A 22664-nucleotide genomic window follows, 5' to 3' on the forward strand; every position below is an offset into this window, starting at 1 on the left:
ATAGTATAGTGTGAAGGCACCTGCGTCTGGAAGGTCCAGTCACTGGTCAATCAGTATTCCTGGCTATAATTCCACCATGAAGATAAAAGAACACTCCAAACAACTCAAAGGAAAGGTTATTGACACGCTTAAGTGAGGGGATGGATACAAAAAAACATTCAAGTCACTGAACATTCCCTGGAGTTCAGTGAAATCCATCATCAAGGAAAGTAAGGATTATGGCACATGTGTAAATCTGCCTAGAGCAGGCCGTCACCACAAACTGAGTCACCGTTCAAGAAGAATAATGATGGGGGAGGCCACCAGGGCACCTATGAAAACTTTGAAGAAGTTAAAAACTTCAGCAGCAGAGATAGGAGAAACCTTTGCCCGAGTTCTTCACCTGTCAAAGCTCTATGGGTGAGTGGCAAAGCTCTTATTAAATCTCAACGTAAGTTCACCTAAAGACATGTGGGAGACTCCAAGGTCAAGTGGAAGAATGTTCGTTGGTCTGATGAGACCAAAATTGAGCTTTTTGGCCATCAGACTAGATGCTATTTTTGTCGGACACCAAACACTGCACCTCACCAAAAACGCACCCTCATTAATTTGAAGCATGGTGGTGGAAACATCATGCTGTGGGGATACTTCTCGACAGCAACCCCTGGGAGGCTTGTAAAGGTAACAGCAAAATTAATTCAGCAAAATATATGGAAATCCTGGAGGACAATCTGATTGAGTCTGCAAGAGAACTACAACTTGGGAGAAGATTTACTCTCCAGCAAGACAATGAGCCGAAACCTATAGTGAAAACTATACAGATATGTTTTTAAAGATAACAAGGTGAATGTTCTAGAGTGGTCAAGTCAAAGCCCAGACCTCAATCCACACCTGTTCACACCTGTTCCCTTCCATCCTGGCAGAGCTTGAGCAGTTTTGCAGTTGCAGTTTGAAAATTGCAATATCCAGATGTGCCTAATTGAGACCTATCTAAGCAGACTCCATGCTGACTTGAAGGGGTTGAATATTTATGCAAGCACTTATTTTGCATTTTACATTTTTCAATTATTAATATTACTTTGTAGAAATCTGCTTTCACTTTGACATTAAAGAGGGGATTTTCTGTAAATTATTATAAATACTTTTTATATAGACACTGTACCACAACATTCTGTATTTTTTTGTTTCAGGATTTTTGTGTGTTTCTCCATCTGGTAACCTGGATTACAGATTACCTGACCGAGCGACCACAGTTCGTCAGACTGAAGAACTGTCTCTCTGACACTGTGATCTGCAGCACCGGACCGCCACAGGGAACTGTGCTCTCTCCAGTCCTGTTCACCCTGTACACATCTGACTTCTGCTACAACACCGAGTCATGCCACATGCAGAAGTTTTCTGATGATACTGCAATTGTGGGGTGTATCAGGAACGGGCAGGAGGAGGAGTACAGGAGCCTGGTGGAGGACTTTGTGCAATGGTGCAAACTCAATCATCTTCAACTTAACACTTCAAAGACCAAGGAGATGGTGGTGGATTTCCGCAGGTCTAAGCCCACTCTGCTACCAGTCCACATTGATGGGGTCAATGTGGAGGTGGTTAGCACCTACAAGTATCTGGGTCTCCACCTGGACAATAAACTGGACTGGTCAGCCAACACTGATGCACTCTACAAGAAAGGGCAGAGCAGGCTATACTTCCTGAGGAGGCTGCGGTCCTTCAATGTGTGCAGTAAGCTCTTCAGGATGTTCTACCAGTCTGTTGTTGCCAGCGTCCTCTTCTATGCAGTAGTATGCTGGGGAGGAAGCACAAGGAAGAAGGATGTGGGGCGAATTGACAGGCTGGTAAGGAAAGCTGGCTCTGTAGTGCGTGAAGCAGCGTGAATTAGTAGAGTTGAAATTTGATCTAGGCCTATTTTCAAAAACCCTATTTCTTAACAGAATGTGTGTTTTCTCAATTATACTATTTTTGTGATTGTTTGGAGCCAAAATCAAGATTGACATTGAATTTTAATTAACTGCAAAGTCCTAATGTATAACATATTTGACATGAATCGGAAAAATCATCTGAGATACATCAAAATTGATCATGTATCACTATAGGGCAGCCACTGGTTAGCGCTTCGAACCCAGACTGGAAGGCCACGGCTGAAGTGCCCTTGAGCAAGGTACCTAACCCCTCACTACTCCCCGAGCGCCACTGTTGTTGCAGGCAGCTCACTGCGCCGGGATTAGAGTGTGCTTCACCTCACTGTGTGTTCACTGTGTGCAGTGTGTTTCACTAATTCACTGACTGGGATAAATGCAGAGACCAAATTTCCCTCACGGGATCAAAAGAGTATACTTATATAAACAGTAAAAGAAACAACGCACTCACTTCCTGTCTGGTGTGGCTAATGCAATAAAAGTTGTTAGTCTTGGGGAGTCACGAGGTGAAACTATATGCCAACCACGAGACTCACTGACATAAGGGGGTGCTATAGTCCCTGTGCCAAGCTCAAGGCCAAGCCTTTGTCCGTGAGTGAATTATATGACACCTGTTGGGTATGTCAAATTTCATGAGTTTTCATCCATTGCAGACAAACTATAACAGATTGGAGACAAACTATAACAGCTCTTTCAAAAACAATAGGGCCTTGCGCCTCAGCTCTAATAAACAGAACTTCCTGACCCTGTCCACTTAATCTGTCCCACCTTCAACACAGCTTAGGCTGCCAAAAGTTGCGGTAAGAAACGTCTTTTAAAAATGTCCCTAAAATTTGAATCGTCATGGCTCCCCATTAGCCATTCTGGCATTGTGCACAGACAAAACAGATGTAGGAAGAACACACTCAGACTATGACTCTGATGCTAAGCTTTATTCCAAGAATTATATCAGAACATAAAATCTGTAAACGATGACAGGTTTGTAAATGTTAAGCAGGTGGTGTCCAGCATGTACACTGCATAGGACGGTAACCACGATATTCCCCAATGTAATAGACCGTATTTTTGACATCAGACCGCCACCAGGCCTGTACATAGTCCAAAAGACAGACAGACAGACAGAAAGAAAGAAAAAGAGTCAGGGTTGCAGTATATGCACATGAAGAAATGGTTATGAAATCCTGATGTCACAGCATTGTGGGAGTGTCCAATAACCAACAGAGAATATGACATTATTCCACCCTCCAGTGTTGTGCTTTACCCACCCCATCTCATTCTGTTAAAAACATTGTTGTTGTGTATTCATAGCACATTTTAGCCTGTCCTCAAAATCACTATGATCTATAGTGCCTAGTGCATGTAGAGTGCAGTCAAATGTATATTCATTTAGATGAGGACTTCACACTATTGAGTGTCCAAGATAATAGCAGGCTACAATTCATTTAGAAGTTCATTTTCACAAGTGTGAAACATCTGTCAAGCATTACTTTCAACCTCAACATTAAGAATAAATTTAAGAATTTCAGAGTGAGCTTACCAAACAGGACACTCTTCCATGCATTCCATAACGGATATAGGTGGCAGTGTGTTCACAGTTGTTGTCTATATGGTTAAATTTTCCACAACATTTGTTGCTAGGCGCATCGTTATTTATTTTATGGCATTGATTAAGTCTTTCTTGTATATCCTCTTGTTCTTTTTTTGTCAACACATGCTGAGGATCTTGAAAATTATCAACGCGCAGCTGTATGTTTGTGTCAGGGAGGATATACATGGTTTGGCATCCGCCTGTTGGACGGATCAATAGTTGTGAAAACAATTACAATTTGACACATTGACAATGGAGGGATTATTGACCTCATAAAAAATAGCCATTCTACTTTATAATGTACTTTAGGCCTGTAGAAAACAGCACGTGTAGATAAATAACTGGTTTAGATGTATTAAACCAAAAATTATTAAACACAATAAACATGTATCATTTAGCCTATAGAGTTGACCTAAGTAGGCTACATTACCCAGCATTCAGAGTATCTCAGAGTATCATTCAGAGTAGTCAATCAGGGCCACATTTCCTAAACACACTGTAAGCCTCCCTAAATGTGTAAAATCCCTCTTACAAATGTTATAGACTACGATTTTCAGAGCATTTCCTGAAAACATACAGTAGTTTGAATGGCCTGGCCACCACACCAACGACAACTATAATAACAACTGACTGCAACGATATTAACATCCACACTGACCAACGATCTCTTATGAATATTTTTCATGTTCATGAATGCGATGTCCAAAATGCAATAGATTCTAATTTGCTGTCAGCATTTCTTTGGTCTTTTGTTGACCAATTGCTAGTGATCCACAATATATTAGCCTATTATTATTATTGTTATTATTATTATTATTATTATTATTATTGTTATTATTATTATTATTATATCAATAATATTCATGTTGTGGTCACTATATGACATGTAAATATTATCATTCTTATCAACTTCAGCGATAGGCTACATAAAACATTTTTTTTTTACAGGGAGGCTCCAATTGGAATGAATGGGTGGCGGTGTTTTCACAACACACACAGCTTGGTGGAAATCAAGGGGGTAAGCAAACATCCGGAAAGTGTACCCTCTATGGGAGATCCCATAGGCCAACAAGCCTACTGCTAGCATTCCATTGAACCCCATTCATTTTTGCGTCACTTTTACAGTGAATAACTTTACATCTGAAGCATTTAAAGACTCTATTTGTCCATTGTTTATTTCTAAAGAAACACAACAATGTAGTAAAATGAGCACACAATTTGCTAAAATGAGCGCACATTCTCTCAATATACAAAAATATCTTGCAATGACACCCCCTGGGCTCTGTAGGATTTGGGATCCTAAACTGAGTATGTTTACATAGATATTAATATACCGATGTTAACCCAGTTAAAACAATAATCCGAATAAGACAAAACCTTATTGTGAGGAAAATCATAACTAACTTTCTGTTTGGTGGAAAACATGCGCTCCATTACTATCTAGAGATCCAAAAGCCAATCCATAATGTTCTCCGTTATTAAAGTTAATAATGTCACCGAGTTTCCACTGTGGAAAGAAAAAAAAATGGTTATCGTTATATGATTTAGCAGATGATTTTGTCCAAAGTAACTTACAAATAAAAACAATACAATAGTTAACAGTTAACAGTTAAAAATAACAGTTAACATTTTTAAAAAGTTGGTAAGACTAGGCTACATTAAGGAAATTAGCGATAATGTCAATGCCATATCAATGATCAATATCCTAATGAAAATAAACAAATACCATAATATACAAACCATAACTCATGAACTATTTCATTAATTAAGTGAACAGATACAATTGTCAGGGTTTTATTACTTTTTTGTAATAAGGGTTAATTGATTCTCATAAGGGGTGGGATGTTAATACAATGTATAGAAAATGGAGAATTTTCTATATGCATAAAAGAAATGTGGTTCAATGCATTTCAATATGCCTTTTTCAGTTCTTCTATTGGTATGGCCAGGATACTTCCCGCTAGAAGGAAAAGACAAGCTGCAGACAGAACTTTCCTCATGGCAGCAAGGAGTGGTGACTGAAATAAACATAATAGTACCAATAATATTAAATAATTGTCTTTATTTTAAAAATGTAGTCATAATAAATGGCAATTGTTCCTTCCTACCATAACAAATCAAGTAGCTTAACACCATTTATAAGCACCATAAATCCCTTCAGTGTCAACAGTGTAACAAACAGTCTTCCAACATTCTGTCCTGTATAAGATTTCACTTCACCAGTGTAAAGCAGTCAACATACCAATTACCGTATCACCTTATAACAGTACAGCCCCAAAGCAACATGTGGGTTAATCTGGAAATAGTGTGTCCCTGAAATCAAATGTCGCTTTTCCAAGAATGTCCTGTCCTTTGCTCCAATGAAAATATGCCACACAATTTCTGTTTACTTCTACATGCTTTAGCCAACACTTGCATACTAATGCATTCTATATACTTTTATACTCATAGCCTACCTAATGCATTCTTATATGCTCATTCTTATGAACAGAATCTTAATATGCTCAGGCATGCACCACTAACTGCATCTTAATATGGTCATTGCTCTGCTGTCCGCTACCAGGTGTGCTCAAAGAAGGAAATGATGTTCAATGGAGTCTCACTTACCTGTGGTCCAGGCGACAAGTGGATGCAGTGCTTCAGGCACCAGGAGATTTTAAAGCCCCACTTATCATTCATCAGCCAATCATTACCCTCACACACCAGTACAATGCAAAACCAATTCAATAATGAACCGATTAAAAAACTACACACAGCTCGAAACTACCCATAACACTGAAATGTATGCAGTCCTGTGAGTTGCTATAGGTATGTACATAGCATGCAGCTAAATATAAACACGGGTCTCAGAACAGTAAAGTAAATGTATGATATTTCCATAACCTGGGAGAAATGGTTCCCACTCTGCAGGGACACTCCCATGACCTCCTGCTATGATGATAAGAGAATACCCCTGGTGATTCAAAAGGTCTCCAGATGTAGACAGTCTACAGTGTCTCCATGTACATTTCTATTTGATTGCTATTTGGTAATTTAAGAGTGTCTTTGTTCAGGTTATATATACAGTACTGTAAGGAAAATGACAAAGACTTCTTGCTGTCTTTCTCATCCTTACTCGAGGTCACTCTCCACTCTCTCTCTCTCTATCTGATATGAGGTGTAGAAACGTAGAAAATGCTGAATTAATTTGATCAACTACATGCATTCTAGAGACGTACTCTTTCAGATCATTATTACAGCACCTCTGTTTCCCTGAAAGAAACTTTGACACCAGTGTACATGTGTACACATGAAAACTGATGTAACTCTCCAACAGTTTGCAAAAAGAACTGAGCACGTCTTAAAATGCAAATGACATAGAAGATATGAGAAATGATCAGATTTCTCATATCTTCTCAAAATTTTATTTTAATATAATCCATGGCCATCATTACACAGCAGCTGGTGAGGCGCTATTTGAGCATGTGGTTGCACGACCTGGCCAGTCTACACAGAGATAGGTCCATTAAGATGTTTTATCTTACCGCAGTAGCCAACGTCCGAGGGCTTATCAGGAAAACGTTAGAACAGTGTTTGTATTGGGGGAAAGTAGTGTCAGCAGAGCTCACAGAGGAGATCCTTCACCTATGTGCAGGGGAATGGCCCAAGAGAAGGAAATGGAGAGTCAAGCATGTGGACATAAAACTTTATTTTATGTTTTATTATGTTATGTTTATGTTTTGCTCTATTTTATGTTTTTTATGCATTTGTGCTTTCTTGCTTTTTGGGCCACACACACGAATAATAGCAAGTGCTATTTGTAAGCCTGACAATACAATAGCCCTCTCATAAGTTGACTTACCCCTTTATTATCCCCAATACGAGATATAGTGTGGCTCATGTCTTTGTGTTTCTCTATTATCAGTCAGGCACTGTTTCAACACTTGCAGTCTATACTGTACTGTGATTTCATATACAGTAGGTGTACTGTAGAGTGAAATACAGCAACTTACTGGGTATTTGCTGCCAGCAAGTTGCTGTAAATTTTACGTTAAACTTTTTACAGTGTAACTGATATTTTCAACATTGTTGAATCTTTTTATTCATGTGACTTGTTGAAATGATGCAAAATTGCCAACTCAAAGCCCACTCTGAACACAATACAACATCTAGAAATGTGTGTGTGTGTGTCTGTGTCTAGCCTTCACGCATTTGCACTCGTCTATTATTTGAACTCATTGGCAAAGTGAAACTAAATTCACCAAGGTGTCAGTCAACGACAAGACAGTTATGTGCAGTTACTTTCACTATTGACTGACAATGGGTTACCATCGAAAACATAGGCTGGAAAAAGCAACACTTACACTAATATTGCTCAAATGACTGAATAAAACAGCATTTATCCTGCAGAGGAGTTGCTTATATCTCGTGACAGTGCGTCTTCAGCTGTGCTACAGTACATACGTGTCTCTCGCCTCTCCCCTAATCACTTTTAACCTCTCCCCTAATCACTTTTAACCGTCATTACCAATTTGCAAATGATGGTGAATAACTACTCATCATGAGATATACAGTATTTCGTAATATCTTTATTCTAATTATGTTTCCCATTGTAATCGTGCAATTTGTAATGTTTTGTTTGGACGCATGGCTACTGTGCGCTCATGGATGATAGGTGCACCCGCCAATATGACTGCTGACAATGCGCGCTCTTAAAATAACATATAAACAACTCGCCATAGACTTCTGACCAGGTGTACAATAAAGCGATTTTAGACAATGCGCTTAAGCCACTCCCTAAGTTAATTGCCACACCCTGGGCGCATTGTTTAAAAAAAAAAATAAACCTGCAAAATAAGGAATTAAACTTTGCACCGGGTGGAAAACGAGTTTTACGCCATGCTACCGGGTGCAAAATACAGCCCATAGTGTCAGAAAAGTTCAAATAGTCCTGTGAGGAAATGGAATTCGTCCAGGGAATAGGAGTTGTCATAGGGGAATAGTCCATTGGCAATGGAATTGGCAGGGAATAGGAGTTGTCCTTGGGAAGTGGTGGGGCAGTGCAGACCAGGAGTCCGGGCAGGGCAGGAAACCGGGCAGAGTTGTCATAGGCAGGTGGTGGGTCGCTAGGCTGTACGGGCCGAACCGGGCAGAGTTGTCACAGGCAGGTGGTGGGTCGCTAGGGCTGCACGGGCTGCAAACCCGGCAGAGCTGGCTCGGCGCAGGTGGTGGGTCGCTAGGCTGTACGGGCCAGGAATCCGGGCAGAGTTGTCATAGGCAGGTGGTGGGTCGCTAGGCTGTACGGGCCAGGAAACCGGGCAGAGTTGTCATAGGCAGGTGGTGGGGCGCTAGGCTGTACGGGCCAGGAAACCGGGCAGAGTTGTCATAGGCAGGTGGTGGGTCGCTAGGCTGTACGGGCCAGGAAACCGGGCAGAGTTGTCATAGGCAGGTGGTGGGTCGCTAGGCTGTACGGGCCAGGAAACCGGGCAGAGTTGTCATAGGCAGGTGGTGGGTCGCTAAGTTTTACGCCATGCTACCGGGTAAAATACAGTTCATAAAGTCCAGGTAGGAAATGGAACTGTCAGGGGAAGTGGTGGGACGCAGTACGGGCCAGGAACCGGCAGAGTTGGGTTACAGGCAGGTGGTGGGTCGCTAGGCTGTACGGGCCAGGAAACCGGGCAGAGTTGTCATAGGCAGGTGGTGGGTCGCTAGGCTGTACGGGCCAGGAATCCAGGTAGGGGGACAGTAATAGGCAATGGTAGTGCAGTCATAGGGATGGGGCTTCAGGTGAGATGAGGGCCAAGCACACGGATGGCTGATGACTGGTGATGGTATACCTCACAAGTGAGATAAGGGGGAAGAAAGAGAGATGTAGAGTGGGTTAGTATTACTGAAAATCAAAATGGTTAATGTCAATAAGTAAATCAATGGTACTATATATTGTTACAGTATACCATAGTGAGAATAGGCAGGAGAGGGAGAGTTGAGAGAGAGAGAGAGAGAAGGGGAGAGAGGAGAGAGGGGGTTGTACGGCATGAAAGTCCATGACAGCACTATGCTATAGCAGCATAACTAAGGCATGGTGAGGGGTAGTCAACACCAGTGCAGGTATGGCCAGTGACCACCATTGCACGCATGACTGGGGTGCCAATCACACGAGGAAGGTCCATTCCAAAATAAAAACAGCGCCCTCTAAAGTCACAAAATTCGACAGGTCACCGAATTTCGTGCAACACCGGAAAGGACATCCCCGAGCAAATATCCGGAGGTCCCGTTTACCTCTCATGAGTGCATGCGTCTGGAGTTTACAATCCGCAATTTTTACACGTTTTAGAAAAGTTAATTAACAAAACCGTCATTTGCACGCACATTTCACCGCTGCCTAGTTTCTTGATATCTTCTCCAGTTTTATTGTTTTTCTCAAGGTTCATCGTCGGTCCTAGCCTGACGTTGTCATACTCAAATTAGTCAGAATATGAGTCTGACCTAGCGTTCATGGGCTTCGGAAAAACTTTTCTCCGAGTGAAAACATCATCATTCCGCGTCATTCACGTCACTTAATGTGTGAGTCAGAGGTCGGAAACTGAGGCTAGATTTTGCTAACAGAGTTGCCCAGTTAGGGGCTCGTCATCACTTTTGTCATCACGTTGTAGTTCGTTTGTAGTCCATGTGGCCTTTCATGTCCAACAGTTTTAATGTGAACTTGGGAATTTGCCGTTTTTATCACTTGAAAAGCTGCATATCTTTCTTTCACGAGCATCTTACACTATATTTTAAGCAAATACAGTTGTTTGTTTAGGATTAGTGAGTGTATCTTTTAACCTTTGTTTTGGCATCCGTGTTTGTCACACATTAGATGGCAAAGCACTTGAACACTTGCTGTCGGAAAAACAAAGTAGCCATGGGGGCGGTCCTTGTCATTCCGAGGTGCTCTGAATGCACCCTGATACTGCTCCATTGGGACGTAATTATGGGCTGTGTTTCAACCGATACAGGGGGGGAATGCCTCTGCACTCAATTGGATAGACCTAACCAATCAGAGCAACAAAATAGCTTACTGTGAGGTGTAGGAAGAAAACACACGAACCATCCTTCTGCTCCTATATCCCCTCCGTTTTAAAAAAGAATTCTGTTGAACAGTGTTATGCTACAAACATGTTAAACAGCTGGGAAAGGCTGTCGCAAATCCCTCGAACAGGTGGTCAATCAGATATTTCAAACGAACGAGGGAACATGTTGCAATGCAACAGCGCTGTTTTCCCTTGATGAAAGTGAAACCACCAGTTTTCCCACATCTCAACTTTGGCCAACGTTTTCAGAAATAATAGTTTTCAGTGATACAACCTCATTAAATAATATGAATTTTCCATATGGGGTCTTAAAAGCCATGTATCCTTCTAGCCACAGCGTTTTTGTTTCAAACATAGCCTAAGCCTAATCTAAGCGTGCTCAGATGACGTGGTAGACCAGGCGCTGTTGCTCACCTGTCCATCATCGTAAAGCCTGATTTGATTGGTCCGCCCGATTTAGGGCGAGCATACTTCCACCACTATAGAGCATATGTCTATGCTATAGAGTGTCCCAGTGACTTCCGTTTTACTTCCACTACAAGGGACCTATCTTTCAAAAAAATATGAACGGGAGTTAATGGAGAGGTAACAATTATTTTTTGGTCCAGTTTGAATTGTGCCACGAATTTCACATATAATGTGTGTTAATTTAAAAGATAATTTTTCACGTCAAGAAAGTACTGTTGTTCGATAGACTTCAAAAGTTATGTTATGAATCCGCTCAGTGGACTACATCTCTCGTCTCGAACGATGTAGTACTACGTCACCAACGTATTGAAACGATAAGATTAGCTGTTATTAGGGCTTGGCGATATGTACCAAAAGTCATATCCCGATATATTTAGGTTGAATATCGATATACAATCTATATCCCGATATTTTTTCCGCAAATTTAGAGCTGTAAAATTAAATGTTTAGTCAAATATGAGTAGTTTTATTGAAAACTCACTACTCAAATAACAATAAAATGTACACATAAACTGGAGTGCCTTTTTTTGAAATCAAAGCTCCGTAAGGTGCACATTTAAATAAAAAAAATATCTTAAATAAAAAAAAGCCTATAAAATAAAATAGGCCAATCTTTTTCTGAAATAAATATATTTATATGAGAAAAATAGCGTGCAATTTCACAGCAGTGCAGAGAGCTCCGGTCAGCAGGTTGCGTGGAGTTGGACCAAATTTGAACTATATCGATATATGCAATATGGTCTAATTCCATATCGCATTTTAAAATATATCGATATATCTTTTATATCGATATATCGCCCAGCCCTAGCTGTTATGCTAGTTAACGGTTGCATCTTGCTGCCTGCTATGCCACTTAACAGTATCTAATGTACAGTCTATGGATGAATACAACTTACCTGATGTGTTTAATCTTCTGACTCATGGTATTTTCATCAGCAAGGAAAGCCCAATTAAGACCTGTTGCTGGTATGCTTGTACAATCTAGTGTGGCTGTGAATGAGCTAACGTCACTAGTGCGACTGATGGGTTTCTAGTCGTTGGAATTACGATCTTTCACAATGTTGTAATTCAATAGTTACGAAACAAACTGCAAATGTCTTTACATGAAAAATTCAAACATCATATGGGTAATTCAAGGCACAAGTCAACCGGGACCAGAAAATAATTTATTTTTCGCCATAGACTGGCATTCAAAATTTTTTGAAAGATAGGTCCCATGGAGGCAAACGGAAGTGGCGTCACTGGGACACTCTATGGAGCAATGCCAGACCGAACTTCCCGTGGGGCGGGACTAAGTTCGGAATGGCACCCAGGCTACGTCGGTCCCCCTCGGTAGTGCCTCTAACATGTCAAACGTTCTCGCCCTGTAGGGTAGACTGAGTAGCCTACAGTTGAGACACTTTTTGACCACACAAAATCAAACAAAAAATAGATACTGAAAAGAAGTGATTTTCCACATGACATTCCACATGCCATTTCCTTAGCTTGTAGACCAAAATATTATGAATCAATACCCTTAAGTAGGCTAGTTTATATTTTCCACAATTAGCTCATAAACATAAGGTGCATTTTTGTCTCGACTGTGTCTCAACTGTACCCATATGGAGTACAATTTGAGACAGTGCCTGGTAATCTGGTACAGTTGAGACACCCATTTTTAATGATGTAGGCCTATAGTTAACTAACCGTTCGTTGCAAAAATTAATAGATAAAAACATAGCAATTGCAATATGCCAGTTTTTAGGGCACAGAATAATGTTTGTAATGATACCAGTTTAACAGTAACATAAGTGTAATGAGCTCATTATCGAAGGTACTTACTTTGAAAAAAAACAAAAAACATTTGCCGATATCCTTGGATGGGAGATAGCCTACCTGTGTCTTTCAAATTTTCCATGATCAAAGAGGTCACTAATATGCATAGTGCATAGCAAAAATCACAACTTGGGCTTGCTGTGCACGCAAGATATTTAAGGTGTCTCAACTGTACTCAGTCTAACGACATCATTACTCTTTCTGTCCTCCAATCAGTTCAGCCCAACCAAACCAGACATTGCCGAGCGAACAGAAAGGGAAACGAGGGAGGGGCTGGAAAAGTTGCTCGAAACCAAGCACTAAGCGCCACCTGGTGTAAAAGAGGCATACGTGGCCTGCAGGCGTGTTGCGCAACGAATAAAAGAAGGCCAAGACTAGAGCAGCGGTTCCCAAACTTTTTCCCGCGGACCACCTTCTACTGTACATACTGACTCGGCTCGTGTACCCCCACCATCCGACACATAAAAAAGTAACACATTCTATTGACGCATTCCAGGCATCATGTTTAATTAGCCACCCTACATGATAACAAATAACAAAATCAAAATGTGCAACTGGTCTATGAGCTCTCATGCTAAAAAAAACAGTGTGAAGAACAACATTAGACTTGTTAGATAGCACCTCACTGCCATGGGCGGATTATGGGATTATTTTGGGCCCCTGGGCCCAGATGTATTAAGGGCCCCCCACTTATTGTCGTATATGTGGAAAATTAACTTTTTCAATTTTTTTGATGTGGATTAGGATAAATGCAGAGACCAAATTCCTCACGGGATCAAAAGAGAATACTATAGGCCTACCATACTTTTATCCCCCTGCGCTCCACCTCATCAGTCTGCTCCCCATCCCATTCCATCGTTACCTGTCTCCTGCTCTGTTTCTCTCCCTTCTCCTCTACGATCTCTTTAATTAGGCCTTTTGGACAGTGTCCCGGTTTTTAGCCAGTTTTCCATGTTTGCGCAGCCTTCTACCTAGCCTAACTTCCAAGAAACTAACGCGCCAGATTCAAAATTATTTATTATTTATGAATTAATTAGATTATTAATTAATGAATACATTTTAACACCTTTCCGACATTGCCCTTTTCATCTTGCGTACCCCCTAGTGACAGCTTGCGTACCACCGGTGGTACGCGTACCAGTTTGGGAATCCCTGTTCTATAGTGGCCAAATCAAAGCCCAGACCTCAATCCAATAGAACATATGTGGCTGGACTTGAAAAGGGCTGTTCACACCTGATCCCCATCCAACCTGGCAGAGCTTGAGCAGTTTTGCAGAGTAAAATTGCTATGTCCAGATGTGCAAGCCTAATTGAGACCTACACAGACTCCATGCAACCAAAGGCCAAATAATATTTAATTATTTAATAATATTTAAAAAGATAATATTATATTGTCTAAGGGAGGTGAATATTTTAGGCACTGTACACACATTCTGTATTTTTTTGTTTCAGGATTTTTGTGTTTCTCCGTCTACATATTACAGTATATTGAGCTAGTTGAGGTGGATGGGTTGTATATTGCCACTAGATGAAGGAGTTTCAGACTGTAAATGGGAGCTAATATCAGGAGCTGATGACCGGCTCCATGAGTAGGCTACACACACATCATACCAGGGGTGCCCATATTCCTGCCTATAAAGGGCAAACAATTAATCTGGGTGAAGGGCCACAGGCCAAAAGTAAGCATTTATGTTATGTCACTTTTGACGCTTTTGTTTGACTAGGATCACTATTACTGAGTTAAGTTGTTGGCTGACTAGGTCACTATAAAGCACACAGGTTAAGTGGTTGGTGGTGTTTCAGTAATTTGTTGTTTTGCACTCTGTCGTTTACTCATTCTATGTTGTTTTTTATGGCCTTTAATTATTACTTTTTAAAATGTTTTACCTTGTGTGTTTTATGTTTTTTTTTATTCTACACTTTTTAAAGAATTATCTGACTATTGCCCTTCTATACTTTTATTTGCTATTACTGTTTGCTTTTGTTTATGTAAAGCATATTGAATGACCTCTGTGTATAAAATGTGCTATGTAAATAAACTTAATTTGACTTTACATTAAATTGAAATCATATTTTTGTTAGTATGTTACTGCCTCAGACAGTGCTCCATGGTGACCCCAGCTACTCACTTGTGTCCTAGGCATGCTGATATCTACTGACAGGAGCTCCACAGCGCCCCCTATTGCCTCGTATAAAACTGTGGTCAGATAATGAACTGCTGTAACCCTTAAAAAGCTGTTGGGACAGTGTGCGTGCACACACCCACACACACACACAAACACACACACACACACACACACACACACACTACAATGAACAGCCAAACATGGGTATAATCATAGATATGTTTATACAAGTTTTTTGACATTTTGAAACAATGATGCACACAATAGTATTATACATAAAATACACAAAAGAGAAACTATACTATTAAAATATGATTTTGGTTTATTTCAACACAGCAGAAATCCCACCAGGACATTCAACGGATGGGTCTGACTTCAGCACCACTTTGGATGTGCAGGTCTTCTTATCCACTATCTGCTGGCAATCTTCAGGCATCACCACAATATTCGGGATTCTATTGAGAGTACACAGTGATTCAAGCACAACACCCAACAATCTCAAAGTGACCATATTCCCTATGTATCCCATGATGATTACAATGACATCTTGTCCTGGGATATGCTTGCTATCTTCTATATCAGTGTTTCTCAAAGTGTGGTCCGGGAACCACTGGTGGTCCGCAAGCTATCCCAAGTGGTCCGCGAGCAGACGTAAAAAATAATATAGATGAGTTGTTTGCAATATTGAACCAACTTGTATGTAAATCCAAACAGTTCTGCAACACTGCCTATGTAAGCTATGCCAATTTAAATCATATGAATCCTCTGACACAATAAGCAAGGTGGTTCAGTGAGTAGGCCTATTTTGTCTATTAGCTAGGTGGTCCGTGAGGTTTTTTCTAATGGTTAAGTGGTCCTTGGTCTGTAAAAGTTTGAGAAACACTGTTCTATATCATCAATATAAATGAAACCTGGGATTTTGTCCAGATTGCAGACAATTATAAACCTTCACTGCAAAGCATGTGTCAGACAGAAATGTTGAAAGAAACACTACTTGTAATAAAGGTGACATGATGGATGAACGGAGTAGTTTAAAATGGACTTGCTGATGTTAACATAGCATGCAACGTTGATCTGTCAAAAACATGCTCAGATGCTGTTTCACAAGCCAATTTACAACGTTATAATTAGGCTGGGGAGTAAAATGGCCCATTTTAGTAGATATCATGGTTATCTGGCACCCACATTAATAATTAAGTGAATGTTATGCTGATAGGCTGCCTTGCAGCCAAATACCATTCACAATAGGCTCCAGCACCTTTTTCCTGAATCTCCATCTCAAAGTGGTAAAGGAATGTGTGGAGGGGGCGGTGATCAGAGGAATGGTTTGTGTCACAGTCTGTATTTGCATCACAGTCTGGTCCTTGGACCCGACCCACTCTCCCTCTCATGAGCGGAATCACCCTCACGGCTAAATCAAGTTCCCTTGATTATCTCATATAGGGTATAAATACGGTACTCAGCTTTCGGACGAACTTTCCTCACCCTAGGGAAAACAGGATCTGATGTAACCATGGCTTTGTACAGACGTATTCACATGGAGCTCACATGTGTATGAAGCGTCCTCATGACGTGCCGCATTAGTTGATGCACACCATCAACAAGTCACCATCGGTGCACACTCGACATTGGAGGGTTTGTAACACACTACCGCTTAACAGTGAGAGTGCCACTGGCTAGGGAGAGGGTGCAGTGGTCAGAAAGGTGTGCAAGAGGCACGCACATCCCAGAGGTTAAAGTAGGTGCTGGACTCAAAGAGACTGAGATGAACATGAGTAAAAGACCGCACACTAGAGCTCCAATTGATGAGATGGTTTAATCACCACAAGTGTAACGTTTCTGGCCACATTGCCCTTGCTCAAACATCAGTTTCAGAAAGGGCCTCTGTCTTTGTTCAGATTCACACGTTTCTTAGTGGCCATTTATGTATGCCATTTAAATATGAAGGTAAAAACAATCTTGTTTCCCGTTCATGGTAGCTTTGTGGTCATGCACCAAACTGTCCCTATTCAATAAAGCCGAGGCAGCCGAACCCAAACAAGTACAAACATAAACAGCTATACATATGCTTTTACCTTTCCTGATAATGACAATGGCTTCCTTACTACCCTTGTCTGGGACTTTGTTTACAATAGGCTGTAACAGCATGATGTCTAGGTGGTTTTGGACTCACGTGTTGCAACAACCAGCGCCACCCTTTGTGCAGTCACAGGAATAGCAGTTCTCAGTCACCCAGTTAGAACCAAATGGATGGATATCCCCTTTTCTGTCCTGGCAACCTGAATGCATAGACAGATGCACACACATTGAGTTAGGTTAGTTAAGTTAGAACTGAAGTATAGTCCACTCCTAATATTTTTCCACTGGAGAAGATACACAGATTGGACACACATTGGCCTACACATATATAATAATAATAATAATAATACATTTAATTTGTATAGTGCTTTTCAAGACACTCAAAGGCGCTTATATGACTCACAGCAGAATGTAGGATGAAATAGCTATCTTAACCCTGACAGATATGGCCATGCTACATTTCTGTCTTGAGTGGGAGAGAGAGTCAGGGTGGGATCCGGAAAGGACCACGGGGCAGGAATCGGACCCGGGTCGCCGGCGTACGGTGCAGATGCCCCAGCCGGTTGCGCCACAGCTGGGGCCTACATTCTGTCTTAACCCTGGTAGATATGACCATGGTACATTCCATGGTTACATGTCCATTTGTTCTGATTAAAACAAAACCAGTAGCTGACGTACCTGTTGGTAGTTCGTTGATGTTTTCAATCACTAGTGGCTCAAAAAAGCACTGGCCAGAAATCACAGCAACGAAGCACAGGAAAGTGCACAGTCTAAGGAAAGAACCCTGAGAGACACAAAAGTTGCGAAGACGTCATTGTGTTGAGCTGTGTGTGGCAGAAGGAGCTGGATGGTGTACTTGAAGATTTGTGCCCTAAATAATGACTTCAATCTCATTTTGATGGTACAGTGACTTATAATTGAGAGAACTCTGCACTGAGGTACTGCACTCAGGAACCATTCAGAAAATGTGACCCAACATTGCTTTTAGACACTTTAGCATAAAATCCCAACATGCAGTTCGATAGACTTTCAAGTCTGTACATTAATGACACTAAAAGGGTACCCAGTGTCATAGTAACATCTCACATCACATTGTTATAGTAACATCTCTTTCAATTCTCTCACAATTCAGATGCTAAAGTGAGCGTGGCTTTTTCTTACCATGGTGGTATTAATAGAGAGGAGTTTCAGTAGATGTGCTTGCGCTGGTTGTGCTAGACTGCAGTCTGTCACTCTCATTTATACTTCTTCTGATCCCTCCTTCCCAAACAGTCTAAATGTTTGCCATGCTGTGGGTCAAACCCTTAAAATAAACAATTTGATAAGACTGACCTTTGTTGTCTCCTCTGATTGTCTGTTTGTTTAACCCAAAAGTGTTGGCGGGGGAAGGTTAAGAAAGGTGAACAGTGCTCATTGAGGAGATTATATTATTAATGAAATTATCAATCCGAGGGGGCAACGAGGGAGAATGGGAAATTGGGTCAAAGATAAGACTGGAGTCGAAAATTCAATTTTGGCTAGTTACATACATATACAAATACATAAATTGGTCTTAAAAGTGAGGTCAAGTTTTAATTGTCTACTCTGTGACATACAGCGTGAAAGAATGACACATTCTGTTATACACCAAGTATGTAGTTATCAATTTAGGTGAGGTTATTAGTTTATGGTGTTTTTACAGAATTATGTAAAATATAGAGGTGTTATACTCAACCAAGTCAAATAACCCTTTCGTGCCCGTGCCGAACATTCCATTTTTGGTGCTGGATGACCTCCTTACACAAAAAACCTTATTTCTTGAGTATAATACATACCAACAATGGGATATACATACCATTGTAATCAGAAGGGTCAGTTCTATCAAATGATGTAAAATACATATGGTAATGTTGATATAGTAATGAACAGTCTTTGAAAATCCTCTCCAAATGTATACCGAAATCCGTTAAAATTGAATTTCATTCGCATAAAAATGAATTTTCATCATATTTCTATACGAGATAGAGACAAATATAGAGTGTATGACATGTTCAGCAAGTTGTGGGCTATTTAACAAAAAAGACTGAATTGGAATATCACTAACCTTTCAAAAGTTATGATAAATTAAGTGATAAGTGTAAAAAAATGCAGGAAACGGGATTTAGAATGTTGACAGAATTCACATTCTCTTTCTCACCAAAAACAAAAAAGTATGCATAAAACTAATAATGAAGTCAGACACAATGGTTTAGATTTATTTGGTCCATAAGAATAAACCATTTATTTGTATATAAGCAAATGCTACAGTCAACAATAATGATATATAAAAGAAAAACATGTACCTTACCAGTAATACAGGATAAGTATACTGTATATTTATTGAAGATCAATTCTGAATAGAGACAGACAAATACATTTGATTCAACAGATACAACTTCCTTATATAAATTAGTGTAATATGAAAATGATATACATCTATAAAATGTATTATTTATGAAAAGCTAGGAATACAATCAACTTCAACATCACTCAAAAATCAATGTGTCTAAACATTGATTGAAAATTTGAAAGTGGATTACATAGAACAAGCCTGTTGAGAATAAACACATACACACATATACACACAAACACACAGAGGAGGATAGGGAAAGGTGGGGTGGGGAACCTGAAGGTTAAACACAGAAGACCTATGACTCATAACGAAACGCATCCCCTTCTGTAGAATGCCAAATCTGACAGCAATTTTGTTTACCAAAAAAGCAGTCACCTACCGCTAAACTCCAGGCCATACAAGCTACTTTAGTGTTATTATGTATTGTTTTTATAACAAAGCCAACAATTTTTCTTTGGCTCCTGCTGTACAGGAATATGTACTTGATGAAAAGACGACAGGGTAGTAGTTGGAGCAGCTGAAGGCGAGGCTGAAATTTTGACGAAATGCCTGCCAGCTGTTGTGATAGATTTTCGCCAAAGTCTTTCTGGCTGTAGCTACCAAACCTAGGTTCAACACCAGATTCTGCATTGCCAAACTTGAAATAATAAGAAACTACTGAAACAGCAATGTCAATGGAGAAAAAAGTGTACACAATATGTATTTCTCATTTGGTCAACGCCCCTGATCCCTTCAGAGACTTGGTTCCCCAGTAGCAATGGATATTAGGGAGGGAAGTGAAGTCCCATGTCAATGATCAATCCCAGAAAACTGTGAAACTCTTCTGGGGTCTCTTCGTCCCATGCCCCTGCACTGTGTGTTTGCATACGACGCCTACTAAGCACGACCTTCCACCCGCCCGGATGGTAAAACCACATATGCCTGGGACAACAACATAAAAATCAACATAACAAGTCTATTTCACAGTGTTTTAGTGGCAGTCTACACCACCCTACGCACGCCACCTAAATCTATACCTTCTTCCTCCATCCTCACATGGTCTTCAACATTGTGAGCGCAAGCTCATCAGCAGTCAGCTACCTCTTCAGGCCTGCAAGGAGGTCTGTGTAGGTCTTGTCATCCTCCATCTGAAACAACAGTAAAATCATACAAATGTAATACATTTATTAATTTAAAAAATAAAATCACAAAACTACAGATGTGTGCGTGTGTGCACATACATACACAAGAAGAGGTAGCCTAAACTATTGAAGCATTTTGAGCAACTCAAAAATATTTAGAAGTATGAAAAGTCATTTTATTACACATGGGTTTAGCTACCCTAAATCTGATTGCCTGGCTGGCATTAAGATAAAGACAGATTACATTTCACCTAGTAACTAACTGCTTAAATGCAATAATGACATTTCTGACATAATATGTGATATGTGTTTTCTATAAAACTACATATTGAGAAGAGTAGAATATCAAGTCATGCCATCTTAGAAAATGTTGAGACAAGCACGTCTGATGTTTGTCATTTAGAAGTTAGCAAGGTAAAACAGTTCACTACAAACTGCCTGAGGTAACAACCCGAGGAGAGGCAATACGTTAATTAGCACTACATTTGACAGAATCCGTGATTTCACATCTTGTTTTCTACAACTACATATTGAGAGGAGTAAAAATATCGCTCAACTTATTTCATGTAAGAGAACGCAACTTAGAAACGCGGCGCCCATTGATTTATTCAGCTTTGGTATGCTATACTGACTTGCCAATATAATGCTTACTTAACAAGCAAATTGGTACTAGAAAACAAACTTACTTACAGGTTATATACTAACAGGTTTTTAAATGAAATTGTCAAATGAAAATAACTGATATCAAAAGCAAACGAGAATACTGCAAGCAGTTCAGAGTAATGCAGCTAGCTAAAGTTACATGAAGATGCACTTAGCCCCCGCTATGCCATAATGTTGACGCTGATGAGAAAGCATATTACTGTCAAATAACATGATTTTATGACTACAAATTAAGATTAACCATAACTAGAAACTATGTAAAATATATATTACCTCAGTTTATCCAGCTGTGTGGTTTCCAGTCGAGGTAAACTCCAACGGCGTGCAGGTGGCATCTGGCGGTCCATGTTAAAATGTACGACTGAAGGGAAAAGTTTTTTCACGACTCATCTTCAAGTATCCAAAACATTTCGCCATAAACCCCTTTAACCAATCATATCAAATTGAAGCTTATGTTGTCAGCATTACGGGGAAGATTTCAGAAATAAAATCGGTCATTGGACAGCTGAGATATTAGATGATTGGTCATCGTTAAAATTTTAACGAAATTAGAACGGTCGGGCTTGTAAGGGATAAGCAGGTCAGAGTCAGAGTTTTATATTGATGGTAAGGTGATTCTGTCTAATGTGGGAAAACCAATGAATAATTTAGGCAGATGGTACAATTTCGGTATTTAGTGACCGGTCAGGACAGGTCTTTGAGTTTAGAACAGGGGTTCCCAAACTTTTCCATGGCAAGGCCCCCCAAATACCACTAGGTTCTGGCCAAGCCCCCCCTTTTTGCAAGATGTCTTATTAAACCCATCGCCATTACTACGGCAAATGTAAAAAATAAATTAAAAGCTCATCCTCTATCACTTCACGATGGAGCATACATTGTGTGAAAACTGCATTTGGGGCTTTCTGCTTGATGTGAGCTGTCACTCCAGTGTTATTCCCAGTCATAGCCACGGCCCAGTCCGAACACACTTCCACATAACAAGACCAGTCAAGTCCATCTGCCTCTATGTACTCATCTAAAACTTGAAAAATATATCTCCCATGGGCTCTGCTTTCAAAAACGTGTCCATTTTAGCAGACCTAGCAGGAGCTCCCGCAGATGTCATGGACTTCATCAGGGCTACACTGATGTGATGATGAAGGTGTTTGAATACCAGCCAATCAGAAAGATTATCATGGAAAATATAATGCCAAGCCATTTTTATAATAGTATTTTATAACAACACTCATATTGTTGGGTATATTTTTACGTTTATTCATTTTTTGTTTTTATTTTTCCTTCGGCTGCGCACCCTATCCCCCTCCTCCTCCTCCCCCCCCCCCCCCAACACACACTTTGAAAACCACTAGCTTTGTCATGAGCTCTCTCTCTACCTGGTAACACGCGCTGATTGAAGTCTGATGACCTCCACCTGTTCCTGCTCTGCTCTGCCTCACCCTCGTTTACCTACCAGCTGCACTGCATTCACCACTCATCATGC

At 40.4% G+C, this 22664-nt stretch overlaps 1 protein-coding gene and 1 long non-coding RNA gene across 2 annotated transcripts; both read right to left on the minus strand.

Moving 5' to 3' along the window:
- Window positions 1-2900: 2900 nt before the first annotated feature.
- On the minus strand, window positions 2901-4976 carry LOC125311054. Its single transcript, XR_007196401.1, has 3 exons — window positions 4897-4976; window positions 3442-3692; window positions 2901-2992 (listed from the first exon to the last, which is right to left on the minus strand). It is a non-coding gene; the product is annotated as an uncharacterized LOC125311054 (long non-coding RNA).
- A 10179-nt stretch (window positions 4977-15155) lies between these two features.
- Window positions 15156-22129, minus strand: si:ch73-288o11.4 (beta-microseminoprotein). Its single transcript, XM_048268649.1, has 4 exons — window positions 22059-22129; window positions 17708-17813; window positions 17124-17229; window positions 15156-15405 (listed from the first exon to the last, which is right to left on the minus strand). The coding sequence occupies exons 1-4, from the start codon at window positions 22074-22076 to the stop codon at window positions 15273-15275; spliced, it is 363 nt and encodes a 120-aa protein (XP_048124606.1). The 5' UTR covers window positions 22077-22129; the 3' UTR covers window positions 15156-15272.
- Between the last annotated feature and the right edge of the window lie 535 nt (window positions 22130-22664).

This window comes from Alosa alosa, chromosome 17 (assembly GCF_017589495.1).
Source record: "Alosa alosa isolate M-15738 ecotype Scorff River chromosome 17, AALO_Geno_1.1, whole genome shotgun sequence".
Lineage (NCBI taxonomy): Eukaryota > Metazoa > Chordata > Actinopteri > Clupeiformes > Clupeidae > Alosa > Alosa alosa.